The sequence below is a fragment of the Lolium perenne genome, chromosome 4 (genome assembly GCF_019359855.2).
Source record: "Lolium perenne isolate Kyuss_39 chromosome 4, Kyuss_2.0, whole genome shotgun sequence".
Lineage (NCBI taxonomy): Eukaryota > Viridiplantae > Streptophyta > Magnoliopsida > Poales > Poaceae > Lolium > Lolium perenne.
Window position 1 is genome coordinate 294939653 of NC_067247.2, and position 23181 is coordinate 294962833.

At 44.5% G+C, this 23181-nt stretch overlaps 1 protein-coding gene across 1 annotated transcript; it reads right to left on the bottom strand.

The window, feature by feature from the left end:
- Window positions 1-1992: 1992 nt before the first annotated feature.
- On the bottom strand, window positions 1993-4618 carry LOC127295820 (mitochondrial succinate-fumarate transporter 1). The gene is made up of 2 exons (XM_051325813.2): window positions 4088-4618; window positions 1993-2755 (listed from the first exon to the last, which is right to left on the bottom strand). Exons 1-2 carry the CDS (start codon window positions 4526-4528, stop codon window positions 2222-2224), a joined length of 975 nt encoding a protein of 324 aa, XP_051181773.1. The 5' UTR covers window positions 4529-4618; the 3' UTR covers window positions 1993-2221.
- Window positions 4619-23181: the final 18563 nt, after the last annotated feature.

The window sequence follows — 23181 nt, forward strand, 5'->3', positions numbered from 1 at the left end:
GGCATTCACACATGGAACTGCCATTTTTCTCGCTTGTCTGACTGGCATTCATACAATCATACACGGAACTGCACTATGGTGCTGCATGGGGGGCTTCCACACGGCGCCTAACTGATCTAGCATGCGATAACAGCAACATTCTTTTCATGCTTAAAATGAAAGGTTTCGTCCCTATAGCGTGTGATGACATCAACTCGATTCTCTGCATGGTTATACATTTACTTTGAATAATGACATGGTTGCCAGATTTCTGTATGTCATTCCGGTACAATTTAGAGATGCATGCTACTACTTTTTGTGAAAAGATATGATCTTCTAGTTGTTAACACTAGAATATGTTACTTTCTAGTTGTCCATAACATTCCAATGCTTGAAACACATCTATAAAAATATGAAAATTGTTTGTTGTTAATTCAGCAACCATAATACGAATGAAGGCGGATGGCTAGTTTTATTAATGATTTGGAAGATACAATTTTGACTATTTGCTTCGAAATAAATCCAGTGGTAGGTTCCTATATTGTAGCATGTGCTCTCTCTATAAGAAGAATTTCCTAATTGAAGCTAGCGATGAGGGAAGCACCAAGTCGCATGCAGTGCCAGCCCTCTCCTCTCCTCGCGGATCATGTCTCCCGCAAGCAGAGAACTAAGGCATAGCCTAGTGGTTGGACACGCAGTGGCACTCCCGGCCGGTCAGGGTTCGAATCTCGTCTAAAGACGAATTCTGATTGCCTCACCACTCTTCTTAAAATATAACCATGGGCTCTCCTCATGAGAAATCTTTTATGTCTCCCGCCAGCACCATCCACCAATAGCTAGCTCGGATGACGCCCAACTTCGGCCGCTGTATCTCCTATACATTGAGCTCAACATGGTCCTCCCAGCCCCATGTGGCTGCCTATTGCGTCCAGTCCGTAAACATCCCCTACCTCTCTGACCTCAACACCCCACATCCCCATAGTTTGCATCTGGCTAACCGTCCTGATCTTGTCGTCCACCACGAAGGCTGCACGACATGCTCGATGACCTCCTCCTCGTGCCTGAGTCACACTGCGTGGTACACCACCTCCGAAGTGTTGTCCTTTCGCCGTGCAAAAGAAGAGCTTGCCTCACGGGAGCTATGGGACAACTGTGTTCGAACCTCGAAGGACCAAACTGAGCGCTATTATCCATTTTCTTCTTCTTTTGTGTAAATTGTGTGTAACATTGTCATTTATACATCTATTGAAGTGTTGTTTGCATGCCATATATCCCGAGAACACACCCATGCAGCAATCCTAGTCTGAAAACACGACTTCGATCGATCAACGCGTTCAGGGTGCTTATTCCATGGACTGGAAGTTGAGGGTTTGATTCCGACTAGTGCTATAACTTGAAGGTTTAGATTTTCACTTGAGTTTTTGTGGAGAGGACGGTGGAATGACTGATGCTTTCATTTCAGCAGCTGAAGAAGAACCAAGATCCCTTGAGCTTTTCACAGCGTCACCGAATTGGATGCCTCCTGTCCTAGCTCGGAGGACGAGCTGACCCCAGGTAGTGCGCAAGAGCTACACAGCGCTATGCTAAAGCCGTGTGATCGTTGTGTCACCGACAGCATCTTCCTATCTCGGATTTGGCCGTCAATCAGGGACCCCGTGTCGCGAGTGAGATCGCCAGCAATGAAATTTCATGTTGAATCAACAGTACTACTACCAGCTGCCTAGGATTGACAGCTGAAGCCAGAGTTCTGCGTTACAGCTCCCAAAAGGTAAGTACTCCTCCGATCCAAAATAAGTGTCGGTGACTTGGTACAAATTTTGTACTAGGTTAGTACAAAATCTTGGACACTCGTTATGGACCGGAGGAAGTACCAATTATACATACTGTACAGTGATAGCCATCAGTCTCAAACAATGCATATGAGGGCTCAAGTTTGCTCATCATCATGGGTTCTATCACTTCTTCTAGCTCGAGAGATTTCCACATATGAGGATAGCAAACAGATCTATGCTATTTCAGCGGTCACGAGAATATCTTATTATGAAAACTGGAAGGGATTTAACCGTAACTTGCTACAAGAGTACAAGAGTTCGTTGCTCCCACCAACACCCAACTCTTAGCAATGAACCAATGAATATCCAGGTACTTAACTGTTAAGTCGACGATTTCGGAGTGTCGCCCAGCAACCCAAAAATAGTGAAGATCAACCAAAGAACTTCGGTGCAGCTTCGGAGTATGAGGGTTACACGCTCGCTGACTGCACATACGTTCGCTCATAGAAGCCCATCACCTGATCAGCAACTGTCCACATTATAGCCTGACCAGGTGGAATCCTCATGAGCCTGGGAAGCAAGCCTCTCCACAGGGCTCGGAGGCCCTCCTCGGAGTGTATTGTTCGTATCGCATGGAACATGCCCTTGTACTTGATGTCACCAGTTCTCCCTTGCGCCATCAGCCTAGTCTTCACGACATCGAAAGGTCCAGTGCAGACCGGCCCTGCAGTTCCCGCAAGGAACCCAGAGACCATAGACTGCCATGGCAGGAGAACCTTCCCGTCTCCTTCATGCTTCTTCCAGAGAACAATGTCGAACATGTTCTTGGCTGTGAACATCGCAGCTTGGTTTGTGCCATTACGCATGACAGTTGGTGATGCTCCAGACCACAAACCGAAAATGCCTTCCTCACGAACAATTGTCTTTGCACAGTGTATAGGACCTTTGTATTTCAGCAGGTCTGTGCTTAGTCCTTTTTGCTGCTGTAATCGAATCTTTACGACCTACATCCACCATAAAAAAACATTACACCAATTTAAATAAAAAAAGCTTTAAATAATAGTACATAATTATGATTGAGAAAAAAACATAACTATGATTGAGAAAAAACATAATTAAAGTGACAGAGTGTGCATTTCAGCTTCCGCTATAAATATACAAGGCACATCAACAGAGCTCGACATTTCTATAATGTTTTCTTTTCCCGTGCGGAAATTGAGGTAACGAGCAATGCGTGGTTGTCTTGGTGACACAGTTTTCAGCACACACTGACAACTCAATTAAAGAACACCACTTACAGGCAATGATGAGTAAACTGAATATGAAAAAATATCATGGTGTTTTTCGGACCAACATTCCATTTTAGTCATGGTGTGTATTTTATTTTACTGTAGCATTGTACCTTCAAGCAACTTTTACTGCAACAACAGTAGTAGGAGTATTTCCTTAATCCTACCAAGCAGTATGATTGGGCAAACACTCCGCAAGTAAGCATCAGAGGATCCTCCAAACAATATTCACAATAGACTACCTGATGTTATATACTATTACGAGACCAAGCACTGCTTCCCTGTTTACAAAACCAAAAAAAAAAAAAGAGCTGAACACTTCTCTGATTCTGTCTCAAATTAAGAATATATATGAATTTTGATCCTAGCGCTTTATCGTTCTTATTACTTTACTGATGACAGTACGATGCTACCGAGACCTGAGAGATAGTACTGTAAGATGTTGAAACTTTCCATTTAACAGCCAAGGCTAAGGATGAAGCATACTTCACAGAATTCTCAATCAAAGGTTTATTTGACAGCATTCTAATAGGCAGCCAAATGCCAAGAGATACACCATTATAAAAAGGAGCCGGTGACTGGTTATAATTTCTTAGTCAAATGTATTTTACAGTAACGGGCATGCAGGGCAGCCAAATGCTTGATCATTTCCTTGGCATGGTATAGCAAACTACAATTTGACTGTAAAGTACATGCTGTCATTTTTTAATCCCAAAAGGCAAACTGTGAGGACTTTGTTTGAATCCGAAAAGCCAAATTGCCAGCACTTGTTATCTAGCTTCTAGCCTCACTCTCACATGCAGTACATGATTAAATAACAGGCGGACCTGTATTTTTCCTTTTTTTTTAGTACAGTGAAGACGCAACTTTACATCTGAAAACTAAAGGAAGATCCCGGCAGGTGCAACCTCGAGCCGTGCAAGTTATGTTAAAAAAAAAAGTGAAGGGGTTGTAGCGGCGCCAAAGGAATGACGAACGATTTGGTATTGGTAACTCGCGGAAATGGTACTAGTAACAGGAACAGAGAGGGGATGCAATCTGACGAACCTCGAACGGGGTGACGATGACGAGCGCCTCGAGTACCCCGGCGCCGAACCCGGACGCGAGCCTGCCCTGCGCGGAGACCTTGCCGGTGGTGGGGTCCTTGAAGGCGGACTGCAGCATGGCGTTGGAGCCGAGTCGGAGCGCGTACTTGAGCGTGAGGTGCGTGGCGAAGGGCGTGAGGCCCTTCCAGAGCGCGGGCACGCCCTCGGCGCGCGCGACGGTGGCGCCGCAGTGCGCGATGCCGCGGTAGGCGCCCGCGCGGTCGAGCTGCAGCCTGGTCTTGACGACGTCGATGGGCTGCAGACAGCACGCCTCCATCACGCCGCCCAGCGACCCCGCCGCCGCCTTCACGTAGGGCGGGATCGGCGGCCGGCCTCCGCCGCCGGTGCTGCGTGGCTCGTCGGTCGGCGGCGGCGGCGGGGGCGGGGAAGGGGATGAGGCCATTCGGGAATCGGGAAGCGTAGGCGGAGCTTAGCGGGCGCGGCGAAGAAGCGGGTTTGGGATTGTTCCTTTTTTTGCACACTTTTCTGCGGGAGATCCGAAAAGGAGCGGCGCAGGTTATATGGAATGGGCGAGACAAGAACGGAAGAGGGCACGTCAGCCGTCAGGGAAAATGGACCACCTGGTGTTGTTGCGGAAGCGTAACCGTGGGTGCGCATCCTAGGACCCACACGTCAGTAGCCTATTTCGGAATCCGACGCAGGGCTGCGAGGAGGGGTAGGTAGTCACGGATTCCTTGGCTCCGGCGGCAAATCAGCCAAGCGTCGCTATACATACACCTCTGCTGATTTTAGGTCGTGGGCGGCTAATTAACGAACCGTCGCTGCTTTGCTTTGTTTGCGGTTCCTGAGAAGCATCGGTACCTAGGAAGGAGAAGGCATCATGTGCTTTTGGTGTTCCCACGGATAGCACGCACAAAGAAGGAGCTTGGAAAGTGTAGGAGGGGACTGATTTCAGATGCAAATGTGTGACCGCATGGAACATCAAAGGGATTTGTACTGGAAACAACGTGCCCATGTAAATTGGTTGAACCGTAATTCCAAGTATTTCCATACATTTGCTTCGGCAACAAGGAAAAATAATAATATGAAGCGAATAATAAAAGAGGATGGGATGGTGGCATTGTTGAGAAGGAGGAGGAGGAGATTGTCACACCCTCCACACCGATGGTGGACATGACCAAATCGCTAGGCTGAGCTGGCGAGCTCCTTGGGCCCAGCGTCAGGGAGGACGGCAAGGATCTGCGTGTATGTTGTAAGCTGGAGTTGGCCAGTGGGCCTGTTGTCTTGTGCACCCATAGTTACTAGACCATAAATGCGCGCTTCGCTGCGCCCGTCCATCTTAAATATTTAGAAAAGTTTGTATAGTACAATATTTGAGAAAAATAGTATGAACCAATGGAGTCTAATATAGATGCCTCCAAGGCATGTTGTGTGCTTTCACAAGGAACCCATGGAAATCTTAGTTGTTTATACATGAAATAAACATATGATTGTGACTATGCAATACATTATTGTACACCATCTAATCAGAACACAAACTTTTTTATACAGAAATGTACCCAATTTAATTGTTCAAAGTAATAGTCATAATGATTAAAACATTGGAAAGATTCAAGAGATACAATCTTGTGCTGAGAAATAAAAAAACTATGTGAGGAAACGAGGGACTTCCATGAAGACTGAAAGTACCATCATTACAACATAACCTTTATTATTTTGAAACGCATTCAATAATATCACAAGCACAATGGCATATGTAGAAGCACTGACACTGTGGCATTTTTTTCATTCCTTGGAAGCATAAGAAAAAAAAATGAAAAGTTTAGGAAATCACACTTCCAACATCATTTTCTTCAAGCGTACTTTAGTGTCTAAATAACATAGAATGAGCAAACCTGAAGGATATTTCAGGTTAACCATAAATTGTCAACTTGTATAGATGAGCATGCGCTTCAAGGCGAGGGCCATTACTTCAGGCTGCATATATTTGGCATTAGATTACAAACCAATGAAGGATCTTAGTTGTACAAGCAGTGAGTCCACAGTGAGATATTACATTACGAATAAGAACTAAGTATCCTGGCTGTGATGGCTTTGAGTCCGTGACTTGTGGTAATGTTTAGTTCTTAGAAGCAGTAAGATAGAAAGCATATAATTTTCCTACCGCACCCAACTAATATTTCTCTTCTAAAATCCAAAAACTCGCAAGCTATATGAATATTTTTGCCTATTTCTAACAGTATTCCTATTGCACCACAAGTCTACCTGACTTTTGCTGCTGCTGCACCATCCTTCCAAAATTAGAACTAATAAACTTCACAAATTCATATTTAGAGTAATCATCACCATATGTGCCTTAGGTCTCACGATGGAGTAGCATTTGGTAACACAACTAATGAGTGTAACTCTGTTCCATCAGCCAAAGCTGCCTACAGATTCTCAGTCTTCCATTGTAAAAAAGAAATGAAGTGCACAATTAGTGATTGGTCAAACTACTCACCCCACCTTTCTTGTAGTTATATCAACCATTATTTGGGAAACCAACGAAAACAGTGGGGGCATGTAAGGCAAGAAACTTTGAATGAAAAAGTTTGCAAATATTCATGTGTGCTATTATATAGTTCTGCTTAACTGAACCATTTGTTCTCTCAAACAGAACTATTGCTAACCAAAAAGATAACACAGGAGAAAAAATATCTTAATTTTCAGCTTCTTCCATACACCATTTATTCTATGAATTTGTGCTTTAACCAAAACTGAAACCTCATACCTCCCATCAACAATATACCTTTTTCTACTATGAAGTTGCAATATAACCGACACATTCACAAGATATTATGTTTCATTCTTTCTACTATAAAGTAGGGGTAAATCAGAAAGAAAGGAAATATACTTTTTTTGTGTTATTTTACACTTCACAGTTGTCAAAAAGAAGGTCCCTGGATTTATATTATATAATTCCAAGATGCTCACACAAAAATAGCTTCTCTCCTCGGAGATCCTGGGCACTTCCCCTCGGAACCCAGTAATCAACAATCCTACTCTCTTGATTCTAGAACACCTTTTGTGGTGAAGGTTTACCCTGTTCCTTATACAGGAAGATGCATACAGTGTGTCAATGATCAATCCATCATTGACCGAATGACTGACTGTCCTTCAGTAAATACGCAGCCTTGGAAGGAAGAAATTATAATTTAAACGGATTCAACATCCCAGAACAATATTTTTTTTTGAGATGAATCAGTGGGTTTCCCCACTGTGTATATTTATAAATTTTCAAAAAGTAGTATGTACAAAAAGCATATTGCTAGAGTTAAGCAATAGCTGGCTAACTAGCAGGCCCTAAGCCCAAAGAAAGAAGAAGAAAAAGAACAAACTTATCTGGGACTATTGAAATCTCTCAACCCAAAGTTTGAGGCCAGAATAAGACTTTCTAGGAGTCTTATAAAGAAGCAGCGAGACTTCCTCCTTGAATTTTCTTCGGCATCTGTATAGATTCGGTGGAGTACTTTTGAAGATGAAAGCATTGCGAGTAGTCCAGATAGCCCACGAGATCAACATGATCAGCTCCATGAAGAAAGGAACATTAAGAGATAGTTTCAAACTTGTAATGAAGCTCTGAATATCTGTCTGTTGTGGAGGAATCCAGGTTGGGCTTACATATTGCCAACACATCTGAGCAAATGGACACTGAAAGAACAGGTGAGTTCTTCTTTCCAATTCATCCTGATCACACATAACACAAGAGTAGTTGTCCATGAAGAAATTCTTCCTTTGCAGCATAGCCCTGGTATTAAGGCGATTATGGATCAGCAGCCAGAAGAAGACCTTATGTTTCTGCTGACAACAACTCTTCCACATCCATTTCAAGGCTTGGAAAGTGCCACCCTTGTGCATGAGAGATTTATAAACTGCAGAAGTTTTGGTAGCCCTAGAATTCCCAAGAACAGTCCAAGTATCCAAATCAGTATTTGGCTCAAGATTCAGAAGCAGGGCTTGGAAAAGATGGAATTGCTGCAAAGCCTCTTCAGATAGAGGAAGGTAAAAGAGTTTGGCCAAATCATTAAGAAGCAAGGCCTGCTGAATAGAAATGTTTTCATCCTTACAAAAGGAATAAAGATGTGGCCAAGTATCTTTCAAGATATGAGTGTTCCATTTGTCTTGCCAGAGGAGAATAGTGTTGCCTTGCATAAAATCACATTCAGCCAGGGTTTTGAAGGATGGCAGCAGCTTCAGACAGTCTCTCCACCAGAAAGAAACCTCTCTAGTTCTAACTGGGGGCAGACAATTGGAATAATATAATTCCCAGGACATCTTTACCCAGGGCAGATCAGCTCTTCTGAAGAATTTGTGCAGATGCTTCATTAACAAACAGTCATTCTGAACTGAAAGATTAAGGACACCTAGTCCACCTTGATCCTTAGGCCGACATACCAAATCCCAGGCAGCAAGAGGAGGATTCCTTTTCTGTAAATCCTTGTCTCTCCATAGACAGTGTCTTCTGTACTTATCTACTTCATCAATAACCCATTTGTAGATCTTTAAAGAACAAAGGTAAAACATGGGTAAAGATGAAAGTACTGAGTTAACCATCCTTAATTTGCTACCATAATTCAGATACATAGCACAGGCTGGTAATCTCCTCTGGACAGTCTGTATTAGTGGAATGAAGAATTCTTTTCTAGGCTTGGTTGTACTCAGAGGGAGTCCCAAGTATGTAAAGGGTAAGCTTCCCTGCTGACAATGCAGGGCTTCAGTAAGAGCTGTAACTTCTTCATCAGCAATATTTATTGGGATAAGACTAGACTTAGAGTAATTGACTCTCAAGCCAGAAATATCCCCAAAGACCTGCAGTAGCCGTTGGAGATGCCTAAGTTGTTGCTCATCTGCTTGAAGGATGATAAGGGTGTCATCAGCATATTGCAAAATAGGAAAGTCTGTGGAACATTGCAAGGCCAGAGGTCTGCAGAGAAGGCCATCCCTCAAAGCTTCATTAACCAATGATTGCAGAACATCAGCAGCTAGAACAAAAAGCAAAGGGGAGAGGGGATCACCCTGTCTGACCCCTCTTTTACACTGAAAAAATGATCCAGGAATACCATTCAAAAGCACAGAGGATGTTGCAGAAGTCAAAAGCTGTTTTATCCAGGAGCACCAAACAGGACCAAAACCCTTTGCCTCAAGAACTGCCAAAATGAAGGAGTGGTTGACCTTATCAAAAGCCTTCTCAAAATCAATCTTAAATGCCACTGTTTTCTTTTTAGTTTTATGGCAAAAATGTAAGTATTCATAGGCCCAAGCCAGATAGTCTTGAATAGTTCTAGATTTGATAAAACCATATTGATTCTCATGAATAATACTCTGAATGACAGTTTGCAGTCTGTTGGCCAGCAACTTGGTGAGAAGCTTCAAGGTGCAGTTTAAGAGAGAAATTGGTCTGAAGTCATGCACTGTCTCAGCATTGTCTTTCTTTGGCACCAGAGTAATAAAACAACTATTGATACTCTGAAGGCAAAGGTTTCCTTGATGGAACTGATCACACAGATCATAGAAATCCTTTTTAATGATAGGCCAACATTTTCTAAGAAACTCAGCATTAAAACCATCAGGCCCTAGGGATTTGTTATTTGGAAACTCTTTAACAACTGCATCAATTTCCTCATGAGTGAAGGGTGCTTCCAAGAAAGCAAGGTCAATCCCTTCATTATTCAGCAAATGTGCAAAGGGAGACAGAGAAGATATGTTCTCTGTTTGCCCTAGCCTATCCTTGTATGCATGTAGGAGCAAAGTGGCCTTGGTAGCATGATCACTGACAGGGGCACCAGAATTGTCCATAATAGTAGCAATATGATTTTTAGTTTTCTGACTTGAGGCCATTGAATGAAAGAATCTAGAGTTCTCATCTCCCAAAGTAACCCACTTAATTTTCCCCCTTTGCTTCCAGTAGGCTAACTGTTGTCGCAAAAGAGTTGCCAGATGTTGTTTCATAGCAGTTCTAAAAGATCTCTCCATAGTGGATAAATCTCTGAAGTTTTCAATAGCATCCACCAGTGAGATCAGGGAATTTAAATCAGCTATGTCTTCCTTTATGGATGAAAGATTCTTAGCCCAAGCCTTGAGGTCCTTTCGCAAGCATCTGAATTTAGCAGTAATCCTCTTGGCTGCATCAGCATAATGGATAGATTGAGTCCATGCCCTTTCAACCAGAGGCAAAAAACCCTCCATATTTAGCCACTTGTTCTCAAACCTAAAAATACTAGACTTAGGGATTGATGTCTGGATGGAGAGAACACATGGGATATGATCTGAAGTAGTCATGGCAAGGGGCTCAGCAATAGTGTTAGGAAATGCTTGTGTCCATGCTAGAGAAGAGAAAAACCAATCTAGTCTCTGAAGCAGTGGAGTGTGTTGCATATTACTCCATGTATACTTTCTGCCCTTTAGGGGAATGTCAACCAAACCAAGGTGGCTAATAGTCTCATTAAAAAGAAGCATCTCATTGATATTACCACCAGGCCTGTTTCTATCTTGAGGGGATCTGATGAGATTAAAATCCCCAATCATCAGGTAATTTTCATCTGAAGGGATATGAATATTATGCATCCACTGGAGAAACTGAATCTGCTCATTGTCAGTGCATGGAGCATAAATATTTGTGAGTGTCCAATAATCATCAGACTTTGTTGCATGGAATTCAACTGAAAGTGCATATTTATTCTGAAAAACTTCCACTCCAGTGAAAACTGAACTATCCCAGACAGTAATTATACCTCCTGATCGACCAACAGACGGTACAAAAGCAAAAGAGTCAAAATTGCGTGGGCAGAATTGTCTGAGAAAAGTGAGGTCTACTTGCTCTCTCTTAGACTCTTGCAAGCAAATTACATGGCATCCACTTTCACGAATTTTATCAAAAATGAGTGTCCATTTAGAAGGGTCATTAAGGCCTCTAATATTCCAATTTAAGATTTTCCAAAAGATCTTATTCATTGGAAACAGGGATATCTAGTGGAGTAAACTGTCATGTACACACTGACAGATAAAACATTGGCTAGAAAAAAGCCATTCATCATAATAACCAGGTCCATCATCATAACCAGGTCCATCATCATAACCAGAGCATTACAGAGATTGGCAAGGAAGCCCCAAAAACAGTATCCAAACATAAAAACTAGCAGAACATACTGGTATTCATTACATATCATGCAAGCATAGATACTGCCCAAAACAAGGGGCCAAAAGAAGATAGCTATCAGAAGAAGAAGCATGCTGGCATCACTTCTTCTTGGATTTCTTGGGCTTGCTTGCATTGGGAACATCTGTAGCTGATTTTCCTTGACCACTCCTAGTCATCACAACTGGTGGTTCATCTTCTCCTCTGTCATCCTTGCCATCCACCTCAGGGGAATCCTGGATGTTAAACTTGTGACATAAATTTCTCACAACAGACTTCTTGACAGGGGGAGCAATGGCAGCACAAGCAAGACAATTCTTGTCAAAGCAAGTTTTAGCTCTATATCCCTTATTGAGGAGCTTCAGTCTGGCACTTCTTCTAACTTCAGAACAAGCTAAGGGAAGATTTTTACCCTTTTTCTTGTGATGCAGAACTGAAGTAGAGAAAGACTATTCTTCAGCTTGAATTCTTGGAGCTTGTGGAGTGAGGAACCCCTGGGTTACCTCCAAAGTTGCCACAGAAAGAGAGCAAACAGGTGGGGCCAGTGAAGGACAGTTCCTTGGGAGAGCAAAAGCTCTAGAAGCAGTAGGATTATTCAAATCAAATTCACTGACAATCTGCCATATCTTGGACTGCAGGAGGCTCTTGGCCCAGTCAAAATCCTCTGGAGTTAAAAGCTTAGCAGTAAAAAAATCTGCCCATTGAGCAGGAACAGAAACTGTGTTAACCAAAGCACCATCAGGCTTGAAGAATGAAGACCAAGCAATTGTACCTTCTTTGGAATAGAATTGTTTAGATCCATAGCAAGGTGAAATGCTTGCCACTGGGTCCACAGGTATCTCAGGAACAAGTGCCAACCCAATATGCAGCTGCTGAGGATGAGCTATCCCATTCACTGAAGCTCCAGACTCATCTGACAGAGTATTAGCAGAACTGATGGTAACAGTTAAATCACTAAGCAAGTCATCAGGTTGATCCATGTAAACATCAGCAGGTGGCTGGACATGAGCATTAGGAGGTTGGACAAAAGCATTAGGAGCACCTAGAGCAAACACAACATTTTCCCCAGGCAGATGGTCACCAGGATTAATCAAATCATTCAGTTCTAGAAAATCCCCTTCATCTAACTGATGTGGCTGAGCATTGAGATCAATAGGGATATTATGAGGTATAACATTCAGATCAAGTGGTCCATGTATCATATTATCAATAAGGCCAAGATTTTGACCAGCAAGGTTGACATTGGCAGGAGCTAGATTCTGGGCCTGAACCTGATCAGGAAGCCAAAGTGGCCATCCATGTGGAGCCTGATGGGCTTGATTTGGAGCAGCATGTGCTTCATCAGCAGGTGCAAAGGGGGCCTGGGGCATTGGATGTGGAGTAGAGCCATCAGCAGGGGGGATATCCTCATCAGCTGGGAGCCCACCAAGCAATTTTTGGCTAAGAATAAAAATTGGCACTGACCAAGATTCAGCAGCCCACTCATTGCTAGAGGAGACCACACATGAATGAGGAATGTGATGCAAGTCAACCACTCTAACTTTAACAACAAGAGCACCATAAGTACTAACTTCTTTATCCCAAGAAATGAAGGCGCCAAAGTCCTTAACAGCTCCTCTGATGTGTTCATCAGTCCACATATCACTGGGGAAAGCTAACAGTAAAAGCCAGCATTCTCTATTATAGGTAAAAGCGCGGTGGTTCAGACCCTTATTGTGCTCAACGAAAGAGACTTCCCTGCCTTGGAACTGAAGAGGGCTATTACTGACAAGCCAGTCTCGATGAGAAGGGGAACTAAGGCGCACATAAGCAGAGCCAATAGGGCAGCGCTGCGAGATACCAAGCGAGAAGCCGAGTTCATCCTCAATCAGCGAACGAAGAAAGAACCTGGTAGTCGCAAATGGCTGATGCGCAGGGAAGCTAGGCACAATGGTGGCGATGGCGACATCCTCGTTCTTGGCGGTGACCGGGCGGGCGAGGTGGTAGCGGCAGAGCTGAGGTCAGTTGGCCACCTCCACGATCTCGTACTGACCGGGGATGAACGGAGAAGGATCCACCGGGAAGTTGGCCATCGCAGATTGGCTCAATGTAGCGGCGGCAGGCGGCGAGTTCGGCGAGGAGCTACAGTGTTGCTGCGCAGCAGGGTGCCAGGGAGATGAAGAGGCAAGGCCCAGGCCAAGAAAAGAAAAGGAGGAAAAATCCTTAATTTTCTCCAGGCAGGTGGGGAAGTTTCCAGGTGTCCGAGATCCAACTGCCAGGGTTAAGTCAAGATCATCCATCGACGGCTGCAAGGGGTCTTCATTAGGCGGAAGATTAAGGTCCAAAGTGGCAGCGTCAGGGCCTTCCTTAAAGGGCAAATTGACTTCCTTTTGAACCCAGATGCGTTTGGCGGCATTAAAACAATTATCTTTAATGTGGCCAGGTTTATTACAAGCATAACAGATAATCTGATTCCAACAATTACGGCGAGTGTGTCCCATCCGGAGGCACCGAGGACACGTTGGCTTGGGCTTCTGCACTGATGGGCCTGACTGTTGGGCCGGAAATTCCAAGCGATCAAAAGCAGAAACTCGCTCAGGGCCAGATGGATAACTTATTCTGTCAAAGGCCGAAACACGGGCATGGGAAGATCGTGGCCTCGAGGGAGCCAAATGGGCCTGTGCATTGCTTGGGTGCGGAGCCTGTTGAGTAGTTTGAAATAAATTTTGCGCGCCCGACGGCGGAATTGCAGCCCGCAGTCTGTCAAACACCGATTGAATAGGAACTGTTGACGTAGAGGGCACGTTGACAGAGGCTGGTAGATCATAACCCCAAAAAAGACGCCCAATAATATCCTCCGAAGGTTTACTAGCAACCAGAGTGCGCAAATCTCGCTGTTGTGAAGGTTGCAGCGAATCAAGAGGAGAGACAACCAACCGGTCACCATCATCATATCGCAGACACTGTAAAATCTGATCATAGCTAAGTCCTGCAAGAATGGCTTCAGAGAGACGTTGTTTCTCCCAGGCAGTGAAATCTTGAATGAAGGGGAGCTGAATGATCCTATGTTGTACAGGGGTGGCAGGCTTAGCCTGTGGCTGGCTGCCCAGGGGGATAGTGTTGGCTCCTGTCAAAGGCTGACGTACAGCATCAGCAAATGTTTTCCTGCCATTAGACGAATATTTTCTGCTAACAGAAGTCCATGACTGTTCTTCTTCCTTCTCCCACAGATAGAATTCTCTAGAAAAGTTCGGACCACCATTGCCCCATAACAAGAAGAACACCTCAAACTCTGAACACTTATAGTGCTTAAGATTCTTGATAAAAAAACCCACCTCCTTGTTGCAGACTGAAAATCGATAGGTGCGATCTCGAAGAAAAATGACGTTAAAATCTTGAGGTATACCTCCCAGAGATACTTGTAACAGCAGGGCAACCATGGAGGGGTCGAGACGATGCTTTGAGCGACCAAAGGATGCAACCAGAAAGAATTCATGGCGGTTATGAGCCCTAGAGAAAGCCACAGGACAGCGGAACCGATGCCAGATCTGCTTTTGCAACCCAATCCCTGGTTTGAGATCGAGGGAAGGGGGCATCAGGGGAGCACGAACTTGCCGCGCCTCCACAGGGGACTCAGCTTCAACAAGAACCTTGTGGCAAGGGAGGGAGATCACTGATCCAGCAGCGATAACCTCGCCCATGGAGAGATACCGGGCATCAACCAACTGCCCATCAGAGTTCAACAGCGCCAGACGCATCGCCTGTGGGCGGATGCAAAGGAAGCCCGAGTCCGAGTCGGCCGAGAGCGGCCGCGTAGAGAGAAGGGAGCAGAATTTTACCTGCCATCGAGATGGCGATGCCCCCACCATCGTGAGGAGGCTGAACTTGAAGGAGGCGGCCGATGAAGGAGGGAAGGACAGCCCACTCAGCGGCGATCGCCGCCGGCGGAGATCTCAGATCTCAGATCGCCCTTCATCCAGCTATCGGGCTATTGTAGAAGCAAGTTTTTTTTTTATAATCATATCTCAGATAAATTCTGGAAAGAAATACATGTGACACTAATTCAGTTGAACTATTACTCAAAACCATCATTTAGGGTATGTCATGCAGAGTAGGAACAGTAAATACCTTGATCAACAATCAGTCCAAAACATGAGCAGATTTAAAGGTCTCCTCTCCTTTTCGTACAGAGTATAATGAAGCTTAGTCTGATTGGATGACCACAATCATTGGATTATAAGAGTGTAGGATGGACAGCTCGGTATAACCTAGGAATGAAAAACTAAATGTACAGGTATTCTAAACACCATTACAACTCATAAACAGGTGAAAAACGGTACCCAAGTGTATAACAATGACTCCACCTTGCTAGGCTATTGAGGTGCAAACATTGTGTGTGTTTCTTCCCCGTAGCATCTGGCTTCTTCAGCTTGTCATTCTTCCTGGAGAACAACAAATAGCGAGGCATATGGTACTTTTATGTACAGGTATTAGTACCCCCTAACATAAGTACCATGAAAATGGCGTGGAAACAATAATAATAATAATAATAAGAAAGATTGACAACATAGGGGTAACAAGAGCTAAAATTGCATAAACAGAGCACCTCTCCAGCAGCCATGGTCACGGATCAGGGTCACAAACACCCTATCAGCAGTTCCTGGATAAAAATCCCACACCAAAGAGCACGGCCATCCCTAAACAAACAACAGAAAGTCAGTAAATCAGTTTGCTACATAATGTCCGCATCGATGAAATTACTGAGACAAATGAGGATGGCAGGCAAACGGAAAAGCAACCCTAAGCAACGATCATATCTGATGAACTTGTGATGTAGTAGGCGAGATGGAAGTGGTAAGGAAAGACGTATTTATCACGGAGAGAAGAGGACTAAAAATAACACTGAGATTAATCACCATAATTACATGAAGGAGTGGGTCGAAATTACCACCGTGATTAGGGCTCCGACGGTTTCAGTTTACTCACCGTGATTACGCCGCCACGTATGCAAACGGAAGGAGAGGCGTTCGTCCGACGATAGAGAGGTCCCCCGGTGGATCGATGATGGCGGGAAGGAGTCCGCTCCGCAGCCTACCCTCCATCCAGACCTTACCGGCACCAGAGAAGAAACCAAATAAGTAGGCGTCCTCTTCTAAATCCAGGCGAATGGAATTTAATCGGAAAGTCATAGGCGTTCGTACCCTCGCCTCGCCGTTTCTTCGGGGTTGGGAATCGCCTCGCTGCGGGCGTATCAGGAACGACGGCGCGACCAGACCAGAACAGAGAGGAAACAAAAAAGAACTGACAAGGGTTGTTGGGTTCACATGTAAAAAAAAGGGGTTGTTGGGTTCGTTTTCTACCGCTAGCGATAAGCTCTTGACTCTGTGGACCAGAACTATAAAAAGGCTGAAACTCCTGGCCCATATTAGCAACTCATGGCCCGACTAACCAGGTGAGCCCTAGCTCGTTTTATGGAGTAGAAGCCCGGCAATGAAAGCTGGCATGTTTAACGGGATCAAGAAGTAAAGAACGTACCCTTTGGGATTACTGCATCAATCTGAACCATTAGATAGGCAGATCGGACGGCTCAGAACGTCAAATCGCTGTGAGGGGTCCTAGCTAGGTGAGTTTTACTGTTTACTAATAAGGGGAGAGAGGTTGTACGGGACAAGACATGTGAAAAAAATATTGAAGGAAACCAATTCTCATCTTCTGTCTCCCCTCTCACCTAACTTGCTGTGCTCTTCCTCATCTCAACTCTATTCCGTGACGAATCCCCCCCTTGATTCCGATCGCTGTGATTGATCCCCAAATCAGGGTCATCACAATCTGGTAATCAGAGCTAGTCTCCGCTCGCGCTCCACAATCTCGAGATCCGACTGGTAAAGCTCCACCGTGAAAGGTGTGGTGTCGCTCCGGTGACGCCGCGCAAAATCCTGATCGGGGTGCGGTCGGGTTCAGAGGAGAGCCGCGACGGCGCCCGCTAGGTCTGTCCAACCGTCGGCGCAGACGAACTTTGTTCTGGAGACGATGGAGGCGCTGCAGAAATCAGTAGAGGAATTGGTGAAATTTTTTGGTGCGATGGCGGCGAACGTGAAGGTCGTCTCGGGCGACGTCCAAGGACTGCGACAACAGATCGTGGACTTCAGCGAGGACCTCGACGGCGTCAAGCGCCGTCTCGTGGAACCGACGAAGCAAACTCGCGTCGAGATTCCGCAGGCCAACAAGGGCGCTACGACCGCCCGCCTCGTCAACAATGGTCCGCCCCTCATCGACACATCTCCGCACAGCGCTGCGGGTTATGTCACTGTAACATCCCAAAAATTCAAAACAAAACCAATGAATTTCCCTAGTTCCAAATTTTGGAACCAACAAAAACTTTTATTAAATTAAGTTTGATGCTTAGTGATCTTGCTTAATTCTTGTGCTATTGCCATGATTGCTTGTTATTAGTATTTAAAGTGATCTTAAACCCTAAACCTCACCCCTCTTTTCACCATACTAGTTAAAATGAAATAAAAGGAAATTAAATAAGAAAAAGGCATATGTGCCTATGGCTATTTCTATAAATCTTTACCCTAAGCTTTTCTACTTTGCTTAGAGGTTTGGAAAACCTTCATACACCTTACCTAAGGCTTAACAAACCAAATCCAAGTTGTTTCCAAAGAAAATAAAAAGAAACTAAAAATGCCATAGAAGCATATGAGAGTAAAATAGCAAATATGTGAATTTAAGAATATTGACCCTAATACATGTTGTGAATGGTTGGATTGCTTCTCTATACCATTTCAACACTCAACAACACAAATTGAATCAAGCCAAGTCAAATTAAAAATCAAATGCAACATATGCATAGAAGCATATGTGGCACATAGCCATTTCACCAAACTTTGACCTATGACTTTAAACCTTGACCAAATGATGGGAAACCATCTCCAAACCTAATGTAACACTAAATTAACCCTAACCCATGCCCAAGTAAAGCAAGGGGAACAATTTACAAGTTTAATGAAAAGTGACACATCACCTCTTATGTGTTATGGCCATTTTTGCAAATCTTTGAGCAAGACCATTTGAATTGGTTTCAATGGTCTTAAAATGTTTCTAAACTAATAAGAATCACATTAGAGTCAAGAAAAGTCAAACCAAATGGAGAGAAATCAAATGGTGAGAAAATCCCATTTTCACTCACAAACACACCTAGCCAAATTTGCAAATCTTCAACCAAGGCCACCATTGCTTGATCTATTGTTTGTAAAACTCTTATATATGATAAACAAACACAATTGCATCAAAGAAACCAAAATCAAATCAAAGCAAAATTCAAAACTTACATACATGTGATAATGGTCATATGTCCCCTTTTTATTTTCTTCACCACTTTGCACCCATCTATCTTTTGTTTCTGCAACCAAACTTGGTCAACCATTGCCATGTCATCCAAGACCAAGTGATGGTGAACAACTTTCATGTTGACCATTAGTACTGATGTTGACCAGGTTGACCAGAATAGAGGAGACAAGTAGGGACTTTGAAACTATGTGAAGATGACCCACTTTTTGAATTGTTGCAAAACTTCACCAAAATGAACACCAACACCACCTTTCCATCACATTAAATATAAGAATGAGATTCACCAAAAAGATTTCCAAAATTCCACAAAAAAGTTCATGCGGCCATTTTGTCAAACACTTGGCAGGCATCAATTCAGACTTTGCATACACTCTATTATCCTCTGGTTCTTAGCCTAAACCCCTTTCCAATAGTGATCATCAACCTACTGGTACCCTCTCTGCACCTAAGCAAGCCTTGCTTTGATGATAAAAGGGGAGACATGATCACAACCACACCCATGCCGGCCATGGGCGACATCACCATGCCACCCTACCTCAACACCTTTCTCTGGTCCATCCACCCTTGTCAACTAGACTCACTAGGAAGTACTGAGCCTGCTGGACAAGATCCCAACTCCAAACCATGCACGACAAGCCCTGGCCACGGCGTGATCACCACGTCTGGGCGCGCCAGAGCGTGCACTGGCACGTTACTGGACGCGCCAGTACGCTGCCCCGTCCGAGCGCCATCGTCCTTCCCTTCCCCTCCACTTGCGCGTGCACCCTCCACACCCTGCCAGCACCTCGCCAGACACCGCCATTGGCCGTCGCCTGCGCCGTAGATGAAGAGATCATCCACGCTCTGCCGCCGCGGTACTGCAAGTACGCCACCGTCGCTAGCACGCCACAGACCCCCATTTGACGTGCCATCACGCGCGCTAGCTCTGCCTAGCCGTCGCCTACACGACGCGCATCCTATCCTGCCCCTTCACTCCCTAGAACGGCCACGCCATGGACGACCCCTCTCAGCACCCGCGGCACCACCTCTCTGAAGGAGATATGCCCTAGAGGCAATAATAAAGTGGTTATTATTTATATCTTTATGTTTATGATAAATGTTTATATATCATGATAGAATTGTATTAACCGAAACATTAGTACATGTGTGATATGTAGACAAAACAAGAAGTCCCTAGTATGCCTCTTAAACTAGCTTGTTGATTAATGGATGATTAGTTTCATAATCATGAACATTGGATGTTATTAATAACAAGGTTATGTCATTGTATGAATGATATAATGGACACACCCAATTAAGCGTAGCATAAGATCTCGTCATTAAGTTATTTGCTATAAGCTTTCGATACATAGTTACCTAGTCCTTATGACCATGAGATCATGTAAATCACTTATACCGGAAAGGTACTTTGATTACACCAAACACCACTGCGTAAATGGGTGGCTATAAAGGTGGGATTAAGTATCCGGAAAGTATGAGTTGAGGCATATGGATCAACAGTGGTATTTGTCCATCCCGATGACGGATAGATATACTCTGGGCCCTCTCGGTGGAATGTCGTCTAATGTCTTGCAAGCATATGAATGAGTTCATAAGAGACCACATACCACGGTACGAGTAAAGAGTACTTGTCAGGAGACGAGGTTGAACAAGGTATAGAGTGATACCGAAGATCAAACCTCGGACAAGTAAAATATCGCGAGACAAAGGGGATTGGTAATATATGTGAATGGTTCATTCGATCACTAAAGTCATCGTTGAATATGTGGGAGCCATTATGGATCTCCAGATCCCGCTATTGGTTATTGGTCGGAGTGAGTACTCAACCATGTCCGCATAGTTCTCGAACCGTAGGGTGACATACTTAAAGTTGGATGTTGAAAAGGTAGCACTTGAAATATGGAATGGAGTTCGAATATTTGTTCGGAGTCCCGGATGAGATCCCGGACATCACGAGGAGTTCCGGAATGGTCCGGAGAATAAGATTCATATATAGGATGTCATTTTATGTGAAATAAAATGTCGCGGAAGGTTCTATGGAAGGTTCTAGAAGGTTCTAGAAAAGTCCGGAAGAAACCACCAAGGAAGGTGGAGTCCACATGGGACTCCACCTCCATGGCCGGCCAGCCCTAGATGGGGTGGAGTCCCAAGTGGACTCCACCATAGGGGGCCGGCCACACCCCCCACATGGGAGGTGGAAATCCCACCCTTTGGGTGGGAGTCCTAGTTGGGCTAGGTTTCCCCTCTTATGGAAGGTTTTGGTTTCGGGTCTTATTCGAAGACTTGGACACCAACACTTGGGATCCACCTATATAATGAGGGGCCAAGGGAGGGGGCCGGCCACCCCAAGACCACAAGCTGGCCGCCCCCCATAGAGTGGCCGGCCACCCCTCCCAAACCCTAGCCAAGCTCCTCTCCTCCATATTGCCCGCATAGCTTAGCGAAGCTCCGCCGGACTTCTTCACCGCCACCGACACCACGCCGTTGTGCTGTCGGATTCAAGAGGAGCTACTACTTCCGCTGCCCGCTGGAACGGGGAGGTGGACGTCATCTTCATCAACAACCGAACGTGTGACCGAGTACGGAGGTGCTGCCCGTTCGTGGCGCCGGAACCGATCGTGATCAAGATCTTCTACGCACTTTTGCAAGCGGCAAGTGAACGTCTACCGCAGCAACAAGAGCCTCCTCTTGTAGGCTTTGGAATCTCTTCAAGGGTGAGACTCGATATCCCCTCGTTGCTACCGTCTTCTAGATTGCATCTTGGCTTGGATTGCGTGTTCGCCGTAGGAAAATTTTTGTTTTCTATGCAACGTTATCCTACAGTGGTATCAGAGCCGTGTCTATGCATAGATGGTTGCACGAGTAGAACACAATGGTTTGTGGGCGTTGATGCTCTTGTTATCTTTAGTTTGAGTACTTTGCATCTTTATGGCATAGTGGGATGAAGCGGCTCGGACTAACTTTACATGACCGCGTTCATGAGACTTGTTCCTCGTTCGACATGCAACTTGTATTGCATAAGAGGCTTTGCGGGTGTCTGTCTCTCCTACTATAGTAGAGATTCGATTTACTCTTCTATTGAAAACATTAGTATCAACGTTGTGGTTCATGTTCGTAGGTAGATTAGATCTCTCTCGAAAACCCTAAACCACGTAAAATATGCAAACCAAATTAGAGACGTCTAACTTGTTTTTGCAGGGTTTGGTGATGTGATATGGCCATAATGTGATGATGAATATGTATGAGATGATCATTATTGTATTGTGGCAACCGGCAGGAGCCTTATGGTTGTCTTTAAATTTCATGTTGAGTAGTATTTCAAAGTAGTTGTAATAGTTGCTACATGGAGGACAATCATGAAGACAGCGCCATTGACCTTGACGCTACGCCGACGATGATGGAGATCATGCCCGAAGATGATGGAGATCATGTCCGTGCTTTGGAGATGAAGATCAAAGGCGCAAAGACAAAAGGGCCATATCATATCACATATGAACTGCATGTGATGTTAATCCTTTTTATGCATCTTATTTTGCTTAGATCGCGACGGTAGCATTATAAGATGATCCCTCACTAAAATCTCAAGATAATAAAGTGTTCATCCTTAGTAGCACCGTTGCCAAGACTTGTCGTTTCGAAGCATCTCGTGATGATCGGGTGTGATAGAATCAACAAGTGCATACAACGGGTGCAAGACAGTTTTGCACATGCGGATACTAAGGTGGCCTTGACGAGCCTAGCATGTACAGACATGGTCTCGGAACACGTGATACCGAAAGGTAGAGCATGAATCATATGGTTGATATGATGAACACTTTGAGTGTTCGCCATTGAAATCACACCTTGTCTCGTGATGATCGGACATAGGTGCGGTGGATTTGGTTCGTGTGATCACTAAGACAATGCGAGGGATATTGTTTTGAGTGGGAGTTCACCTAGGTTTTTAATTATGTTGAATTAAAAATTTGAACTCAATTTGTCATAAATTTAGTCTAAACTATTGCAAATATATGTTGTAGAGATGGCGTCCCCAATCAATTTTAATCAGTTCCTAGAGAAAGAGAAACTTAAGAGCAACGGTAGCAACTTCACCGACTGGTTCCGTCATGTGAGGATCTTCCTCTCTGGCGGAAATCTGCAATTTGTGCATGATGCACCGCTAGGTGACCCTCCTGCAGAAGATGAATCCGATGAAGTAAAAGCTGTTTACGCGACTCGGAAAACTCGGTACTCTCAAGTTCAGTGTGCCATCCTGTGCAGTCTGGAATCCGATCTTCAAAAACGTTTTGAGCACCACGATCCTCATGAGTTGATGAATGAGCTGAAAGCTATATTCGAGACTCATGCGGCTGTGGAATGCTATGAAGCATCGAAACATTTCTTCAGCTGTATGATGGAAGAAGGTAGCTCCGTTAGTGAGCACATGCTCGCCATGACCGGGCATGCGAAGAAACTCAGTGACTTGGGAATAGTGATTCCTAACAGACTGGGGATTAATCGTGTCCTTCAATCACTGCCACCAAGTTACAAGAACTTTGTGATGAACTACAATATGCAGAACATGAACAAGGAGTTACCTGAACTCTTTG

What these genes read in the sequence shown, in the direction of transcription:
- LOC127295820 (XM_051325813.2), bottom strand. Translation starts at nt 4,528, where the DNA reads ATGGCCTCATCCCCTTCCCCGCCCCCGCCGCCGCCGCCGACCGACGAG. An exon ending in TCATCGTCACCCCGTTCGAG is followed by an intron (nt 2,756 to 4,087) that starts GTTCGTCAGATT and finishes TGGTGGATGTAG; the next exon opens with GTCGTAAAGATTCGATTACA.